General features: G+C 33.7%; 1 protein-coding gene across 1 annotated transcript; it reads left to right on the top strand.

Annotated features, from left to right (window-relative positions):
• Positions 1-271: 271 nt before the first annotated feature.
• On the top strand, positions 272-6232 carry LOC134692988 (tyrosinase-like protein 2). The gene is made up of 4 exons (XM_063553655.1): positions 272-367; positions 2121-2534; positions 3783-3901; positions 5197-6232. Exons 2-4 carry the CDS (start codon positions 2121-2123, stop codon positions 6125-6127), a joined length of 1464 nt encoding a protein of 487 aa, XP_063409725.1. The 5' UTR covers positions 272-367; the 3' UTR covers positions 6128-6232.
• Positions 6233-9537: the final 3305 nt, after the last annotated feature.

The following is a 9537-nucleotide window of genomic DNA, read 5'->3' as shown; positions in this document are numbered from 1 at the left end:
TGAACATAAAACAGTTCAAAAGGTCGCTAGCTCATAATAGATGCCCTTCATATATTATGACACATTGGGAGGTAGACTCGTCCCATGAACAATATCACCCGACGGTACCTGATACGACTACAGGCAATAAAACACAAAACCGAGAGAAGATATCGAGCCCCGCAGATGACTTGCCCGTCAATAACACATCAACCAATTGTTAGGTAATTAAATTCACTAACTGTCAAATTAATATACAAATGTATAATTGTTATTAATAAATATCATTAAATCATTTCATACACACCAATCCGTGACAGATATACGAGGAAAAGATGTATCTATTAACGGATTTGATAGCAAACTATGGTTCCTGAATTTATTTAAGGTAAGCCTTTATATAATTCTGTACTTCAAGTTTGATTCAGAAGCATTCTCGAAAATAGCTCGCCTCGTATCACCTTGTAAAGTAAGATATATGAACGTGTAAAAGCAATTATAAATATGATATGTCAAAGTGTTCGTTGTGAACAATGACCTTTGTATTCGTTTAGTTAAAAAGGGTTACTCATATGTAAACAAATGCTATATTTAGCTAAGATTTAACTTTTTTCATAGAAATTCACATTGATGGATAAACACGAAGGTACGGTTCATTTAGTTTTTATTTACTTAAGGTCCAGCTGGAAATATCTCAACCATCCCTCAGACGAGGATAGTCGAAACTCCGTTACATGTAGATACAGGAAAGGGTCTTGGATATTTCCAAGGAGCGTAATTCCATAAGACTAAAAATATCTTTTGGATTATTTTATTTAAAAAAAAAGAAAATATTTCTCAACCAATAAGGGGATGGCGTACCCCCTCTAAACCCCTCCTTAGGCTAAATATGCCTTTAAATAGGTTCTGTAAAGTGGGTCGACACGATAGATATTTGGACTATAACTATTAAGAGTTGTCTAGGTAGTAAATAGCCTTGCAATAAGCATATGAACCCACTCAAGAATTTTTAAAAGGTTTCTTAAACTGTATAGTCTAAAAGCTTGGTAATGTCTTGTTTGTGTATAAGTATATCCCACACTATTTAACGGACTCTTCCCTACGCACGGGTCTTACAGCCAAACAGGAGAAATCATGTTTGAAAATACACAAATGTAGATATATTGTCAAAACCCAGTCCAACTGTATGGTAAGGGATACCCGAAAAAATTGAGACAAAGTAGGGAAAATTTATATTTCTGCTAAGTAGAGGGAAAATATTATTCTACACAAGATGAAAACCAGTAAATCAGTATAACCTAAGTCATATCAAAACTGAGTTACTGAATACGGAGGATGTTGAAGTTTGGTTAAAAATACGTTATACTGTATGTGCGGTGTGGGATTTGCTCTATGTTGAAGGCCGTATGGTCAACCCATAGTTGCTTACTTGTACGTTATTTGGTCACGTGTGGATAGTTGTCTCATTGTCAACCACATCTTTTCATTTTTATGTATACTAAAACAACCTGTTTGATAATAGGACTGATTTTGTTTAGTATTATTAAGACAGGACTATTTGAAGTACTCATTCGTTTTGAGAACAATAATAGCCTGGAATAAACTACCGGACTCAACAGTAAAAGCACCCACTATATGAAAGCTTTAAAGACACTGATTGCGTATGTGATGTTATGTTTTGTTTTTGTTTTCCTACACCAACTGTACAGCATGCACCACAATCTTATTGATTTTAAATTATATTCTTTGTAAATAGACATTACAAGCAACTACGCACAAACACACAGTACTGAGTACGCATCAACGATTGATTGTTGGTTGCTTAACGTCCAGTGGCATATATTTCATGCATGTTCAGGCCGATACCTGTCAATGGGTTTAACTGCTATATCCAAGAGAAAGAAAAGGGTATTCAATACAGATAGTTTCGAGATCCTGTCCCAATCCTATTTTATACAAATTTCTAAAGGTTTGCTGTTGCTTAAAGAAACCTATAACAATGTGATGTTGCCTTTTTGTCCGTACAAATTGATCAATCAAACACCACTTACATGCATTTTTATCAAACTAGTTTTCCTCCAAGGTTAATTTTATTTCAATTTGTACTTTTACAAGAACATATTTATTTTTTTTATTTTCAGATGACACGAACGCTTTATATGTTGCTGACTTTGACATTATTCATGGTGAATCTTTATTGTTCGAATGCATTTTCAAGTGACATTTCAGACTGTTTCGACCTTTGGTCAGATGCAGGCATCATTGGGGAACAATATTCTCGAAAAATGCAATACAAATGTGTTAATTCATTTTTACTCGGCACAAAGTCAGCCTTAAAAACAGATAAAAATACAATCAATTACTTAAACTCGTTACTACGAAAAAGAATTGGAGAAAGCAACTATCGAACACACCGGAGTAAAAGACAAACGATACCACAGCCAACTAAAACACCAGTAACACCAGATAAACTCAGACATGAAGTGAGGACACCGAATTATAAAATGGTATGGGAAAGATTTGCCAACAGAACAAAACGACTGGCTAATTATACTGTAAGTACATAATAGCTCTTTTAACCCTACGGTACATAAAAAGTCAAACCTGATCAAAGCTTAAGACCACATGTATCATATCATGCAAAAACCTGTGTTACGAAAAGATATAAGAAGATGTGGTATGAGGTCCTATGAGACAATTCTCCATGAAAGTCACAACTTGTAAAACTAAACCATTATAATATTAAGTCCAAGTACAGTCTTCAACACGAAGCCTTTGCTTACACCGAATAGTAAGATAAATGAAAAGTGTAAAACCGTTCAAACAGGAAAACCAACAGTCTAATCTATATAACAAAAAGAAGAGAGAAACAATTATGAACCACATCAACCAAAGACCACCACTGAACATGATTTAAGACCTTGCATTTATATAAGGTCTCTCGGTAGTGAATTTTATACTTATGTAACCTGTATAAATAAACACTTTATCTTATGAGACTTTTGTGCTTTTTGGTTTTTTTAAATTTTATATCTTAATGAAACTTCGTTACTGAAAGCTACCTCATATTAAAAAAAATGCGCTGTATAGAAAGTATGTACGTTTGTTTTATTTACATGTAAACTATGATTTAAACACAATCGGTCTCATCAGCTAAGAATATATACTTTTATTTATTTTCATGTTTAGAAACATTTCCCTTACTGTTCCTTCTTTTTCTTTCTTGAAAATGACTCAACAATAGCTATTAAAAAAAAAGGTTCAGTAAATTAAAAGACAAACAATTATACACAAGTTTGAATTCTTTATAACTCGTTCCTGTTTTAAGACATGTTATGAGACATACGTATGTAAATACTTCCTTTTCGATGTCATATAATTAACAAGAATGTTATACAGTATGATAAACCATGTATCATTCATCTTACATGTAGTATATTTCCACTTATTGATATATAAGTATATTATTGTTCATAAATATGGAACAGTACAGTATTTTAATGTTATACGACTTTCATACAAATGAGAGGTTAGCTAGCTATAAAACCAGACTAAATCCACCATATGTGGTAACATAAGAAAATGCCTGTACCAAGTTAGGAATATGACAGTTGTTGTCTATTCGTTTGATGTGTTTGAGCTTTTGATTTTGTTATTTGATTGGGGACTTTCCGTTTTGGATTTTCCGCGGAGTTCAGTATTTAGTAATTTTACTTTTCTTTAGAATTTATATAAATTGTATATTGTGTATATTGTAAAGATTATTTCTTTCTTTCTTTGTTTTATTTTCAACATTTTTTCAGAGTGTTCGAAATGGAATAAGTGACTATGCCGTTTTAGCATCGCTTCACGCAGGAACAGCTCTAGAATCTGTATATGGTGGCCCAGCTTATTTAGCATGGCAACGTATTTATCTTCTCTTGTAAGCTGCACATATGGGTGTTTCATGGGGATGATTTAACAGATAATTTGATGAGTGTGTCTAAGTTTTCAATATTAAATAAGTAATAAAAATAAAATTCATGAGATCAGCATACGAAAAATTGAACATTGAATGCTGACGATAAGACTGTCGATAGTCATCTTGTCTGGACAACAAAATATGACAATTTTGCATGGTTCTGAGATTTTATTTTTGTTAGTTTATCGGACAAAGTGTTTTCGAACTGTTTGAGTTTGATTTAGAGATTTTCGAATAAAATAAAATGAGAAAGATTCTTTATGAACTTTCACTAACTATAAAAGTTTACTATTACAATTTATATTGTGACTTGGACGGAAAGTTGTCTCACTTACACTAATACCACAACTTCTTGTATCTATTGCACATTAAATACTGCCAATTTTTAAAAAAATTTTACTAGATTAAATTGAAGATGAACAGGTGTTTTCAATTGTTTTAATTCAAGATTTTTTATCCTTTTTTATTTTCTCATAAAAGTCAAAGCGTACAAAAATAAACATTAATTGCTATTTTATATTCTCCTTAACATATTTCGTGTAAAAATATAATTGTTTAGTGGTTTGATTTAGTTCCATAAATGCCTTGCATACTGCAATAAATCATATTTTGTTTTACACGAAAAGAACACTCTGGGTCAATCGAAAGTAGTTCCATGTAATAAACAAATAACTACGCTTCAGCTTGATCCTGGTATTCGCTTTGTTAAAATTGTTGTTTCTGCTTTGTTTGTTGCTTTTAGGTATAGCATGTAAAATTTGGAAGATATGAAGGTGAACTCAATGATACAGCTTAAATGATAAAAATTCGTCAAAATCATATATCTAATAAATATCGCAATAATAAAGGAGGCCAACAGATACCAAAGGGACAGTCAAATTCATAGATCGAAAAAAAAACCCGACAACGCCACGGATAACAAAATAAAAGAAACCCCGACAAACAGAAAAACAATAGAACATACTAGTAAAACATAGAAAACTAAAGACTAAGCAACACGAATCTCACTTAAAACTGTGGGTGATCTCATGTGCTCCGGAAGGGTAGGCAGATCCTGCTCCACAAGTGAAGATGAACTTAAAACGCCTGCAGAAGCGTATTAAAAACTCTAAACTACAAAAACTTAAAAAATCATTAATTCTGTCGAAAATTAAAATAGACTGCTTTTTGCGGATTTATTTTCAAGGTCGACATCAAAAATATAATGGTATGTCAATCACCCTTTGATATTTCATGGTTTAAATCATCCATTTCAGATTTGAAGCCGCCATTGGAGTTCCCGTTCCGTACTGGGACTGTTCACTTGATTTTCATATGCGTGATCCTACAAGATCTAACGTATGGAGTCCGAAATACTTTGGAAATGGATTCGGCGAACTAACAACTGGTCCTTTCAAAGATTTCAGGACACCTAGTGGTGCGCTTATTTTTCGGAATGTTGGAGCCGATGGAACATTGTTATCAAAACAATCAATAGAATTAATTATGTCGAAAACTAACCATTCCGAAATTACTGAGCCTCTTGATGATCCACGACATAGTCTTGAAGGGCACGCGCTAGGAGTGCACGTCTGGGTGGATGGTACATTCTCGCGGTTAAATATAGCAGCATACGACCCAATCTACTTTGTGTATCATTCATTTATTGATATGTTGTGGGAGCGGTTCCGAGAACAAATGATATCTTTGTACCAGCAAGATCCGGCTTGGGACTATCCTATAAAAGGAAAAATCGAACACAGACCTCAAAATTTAATGAAGTTCGAACCGCGGTATGGATTTATTCCACAATTCAGAAATGTTCAAGGTTATTCTGAATCTGTTGCTAATATGATTCATTTTGCCCCGGCACCAGACTGTCCCGTCTGTCTTAACACAACAGAACTTTACTGTAGTCCTCAAGATATATGTATTGCAAGGGAAGTACAGGAAAACTTACTCGTCCCTATCCCAAAGTCAAGACAGAAAGATGGTGAACAGTTATCGTCCTTTGCTAGGAGATCTATACAAGGGGCGAATCCAAAAGAAGCCCCAAAAGAGGAGGAGGATGCGCCTGGTAGAACTCTGGCTGCACTTGCCGCTGGGTTTAGGATAGATCTTGGACCGAAATTCAAATGTCCGTTTAGAGATGTTCGTACTAGAGGTGATCCTATTTCTGCAGAACCGAACAGTTCTCCAAAAGGATAATCTTTGGGCAAAGGATAATCTTTGGACAAAAGAAAAATTGTTGGGAAAAAGCATATACAGTATGTTCTTCACTTTACAGTAAAGGAATAAAATAACTTAATTATATGTGTTATTAACTTGTTCTCAATATATTTGGACTGAAAAGTTTGCAATAATTTAAAAGGTTCCAGGATTACTATATATAGTCATTGGTTCGATTGAACCGCGAACAACTTCATTTGTTGTTTTCTGGTATGCAACTATGTAAACTATTATAGCTTAACTATGGACAAACTTTCAATATCGGAAATATAACCCTATCATTTTTTAAAAGGTACAGTCGTGCTTGAAAAGTTAATGCTCGATCTTGTTTCTTATATTTTGTTATCATGTGGTTTTTTACAATATAAATAATATAGAGTGCGAGTTTTGTTAATTGTTGAAGTACGCATGTACAACAATGTAATGGTTCACATCCTTTTCCAAAGTACTTGGATTTGTTCTGTCATTCACTAACTAACACACATGTTCCTTATCTTCTCATTTTTACATAGTGACCTCCAAAATTCCGTCTCGTAGATTGAGATGTCAGTGCATTTTTAGACGTATTTTTCGGTATTCAAGAGGTTGCTACTCAGACTTTATAAAAACGTCAGCAGTGTCTGATCAGAAGGACGATGCACCAGGGTGGTGTCCAAGAGCGTATCAAAACTTTTTCTGAAAAAAAAAGTTCATCGGAAAACACCAAGACCTAGTTGATGAATTATAGTCCGTATCAACTTCACAAATAATACATGATGGTCCTGAAGTACAGTAACTGACGTTTGTTTTTATATCATTTTAATTACCTGTCATAGTGTTTCTTTCATTTGTGTTTGGAAATCATTAACCTTTACTGTTGGTCAATATTTTGTAATATCCTTTTGGCGTGGCACGGTTCTTATGCATCTCGCCAAAGTGTTGTCATGCTGTAAACTTTTTTTGTATTTTTGTCTTATATTTTTGCTTATGGGCTCTGTTTGTATGCCAATTCTTTTCTTTGTTGATCTACACTTGTCTTTTTTTTATAAGATTATAACACAATGTTGGCTGCTGTACCCCTATTTTCACAGTTTAACCTCTTATTTCTGATTTTGTTTTTGTTCCAACACTGTTGCCAATTTAATGGTATTGTATAAATCCGACCGTCATACAAGTGAAAGGTTTATCTAACTATAAATAAGGTTTAATCTACCATTTTCTACTTAAGGAAAGTTTAACGCCTGTACTTAGCCAGGCACATGCAAGTTGTTTTACATAATTTGGTTTGTTGTGTTAGGGCTTATGATTTTGCCATTTGATAAGGCCTGTTCGATTTGAATTTTCCTTGCAGTTCGGTATTATTGTTATTTTACTTTTAGTTAATTTATGTTAATCATTGTCTTTTTGCTCTGTTTCTAGGTTCCCTGTATATTTTGGCATCGACTATTATTTAACTGAGTATGACTGTGCCATATTGCTGGGTGTTTGTTTATCCCACACTAGCTTGAGATATAGGGGGAAATGAGGTCTCACAAAACACGATTACGTCCGCAGCATTTATCCGCTTGTATAAAGTCATGAACCTCTAAGACATTTGTGTTTTTTTTTAGATTAGTTCATTCAAATATTTTAAATCTTTTTGTGGAGTCGATTTCGTTGAACTAGTGGATATGATGGTTATCCAGCTGAGTCTCTCCCCCGGTGCGGGGTTTTCTTGATGCGCGGAAGACCTATTTCCCTCTTTCAAACTGTCAGGATTAAACACAAATAATTGAATTAAGACCTATACGTTATGATAATATCACTTTTTTAGATAGCAACTGTATAAGTATGTAGCAAGTTTATTAGGTGTAATACCACCAAATCATGGTACGAAAATAGGTCGATAAAAATATTCCCTTGAATTTGACAGTCGTAGGTAATAAATCCTATATTTTATTGCAGTAACACATTTCTGTTTCATAAACATATCTTAGGTATTTCAAAGCGCCATTATCTTTTTATTTGAGGTTTATATAGAATATTTTGGAAACCTGAGGTTACATGTTTACTAAAGCTTTAAAAAAGAAGATGTGATATGATTGCCAATGCGACAACTATCCACAAAAGACCAAAATGACACAAACATTAACAACTACAGGTCACCGTACGGCCTTCAACAATGAGCAAAGCCCATACAGCATAGTCAGCTATAAAAGGCACCGATAAGACAATGCTAAACAATTCAAACGAGAAAACTAACGGCCTTATTTATGCAAAAAAATTAACGAAAAACAAATATGCAACACATAAACAAACGACAACCACTGAATTACAGGCTCCCGACCCGGGACAGGCACATACACAAATAATGTGGCGGGGCTAAACATGTCAGCCGTACACAAGTAAGTGGGAAAATTTGATAGGTTAACTTCTAGTGAAGGTTATTTACTTATATGCAATGAATCTTAATGTTATATATATCTGTGATTTTTTTTTATGGTACTGGACAGGATAAAACTTTTCTCATGCCAAGTATTTCTCTATTTGAAACAAAGATAATTTAAATTCTGCACAATTTTTTGAAAGACTTATAGGTTGAAATCAATTGTGGTATTACACATGTAGGCTTATTTCTTATCAGAATTAACTATTGATGGACATATATAGTACGCTTAATCCATACAAGCTGAATTTTAAAAATCAATGCAAAATACAAACATAAACAAGAATGTGTCCAAAGTACACGGATGCCCCACTGGCACTATCATTGTCCATGTTCCATGGACCGTGAAATTGGGGTCAAAAGTCTAATTTGGCTTTAAAATTAGAAATATCATATCATAAGCATCAAGTGTACTAAGTTTCAAGTTGATTGGACTTCAGCTGAATTCATAAAAAACTACCTTGACCAAAAACTTTAACCTGCGGACGAACGGACGGACGGACGGACGAACGAACGGAGCCACAGACCAGAAAACATAATGCCCCTCTACTATCGTAGGTGGGGCATAAAAATGTATGCTGTACGCTTTTTCAAAAAATGTGTTAAGCTGTTATTATGTCCTAACATTTTCTAATCCAAATATTAGTACTAGCTTGATTCAGATATTTAAGGGGTTGTCTTTTATAACGTATTACAAATCAAGAAAAACAGCAATATTCAATTTTTAAGACTGAAAGTTTGATATTTTTTTCATATCTGAAAATCGGAATGAGCAATATTCATTGAACAACTAACAACATATGAAAATCATTTGTTTTGGGCTAATGAATGAAAATTATTTGTTTTGGGTAAATGAATGAAACCAAATAGGTTTAAATGCGTACAGCTGACTTTGCGTAAAGAAATTCCATTTCACTAAATACGTTACCGAACCATGAATGATTCTTTTGCTAGAGAAACAATGAAAATAATATGATCTAGTCAA

Source organism: Mytilus trossulus, chromosome 12 (assembly GCF_036588685.1).
Source record: "Mytilus trossulus isolate FHL-02 chromosome 12, PNRI_Mtr1.1.1.hap1, whole genome shotgun sequence".
Taxonomy (NCBI): Eukaryota; Metazoa; Mollusca; class Bivalvia; order Mytilida; family Mytilidae; genus Mytilus; species Mytilus trossulus.
Note: the sequence above shows the minus strand (reverse complement) of the source record. Positions and strands in the feature narration are given on the sequence as shown.

Bases quoted from the DNA above. Each gene is read 5' to 3' on its own strand.
- LOC134692988 (XM_063553655.1), top strand. From the start codon at position 2,121: ATGACACGAACGCTTTATATGTTGCTGACTTTGACATTATTCATGGTG. The intron at 2,535-3,782 runs GTAAGTACATAA...ACATTTTTTCAG, and splicing joins AACGACTGGCTAATTATACT to AGTGTTCGAAATGGAATAAG. The intron at 3,902-5,196 runs GTAAGCTGCACA...CATCCATTTCAG, and splicing joins CAACGTATTTATCTTCTCTT to ATTTGAAGCCGCCATTGGAG.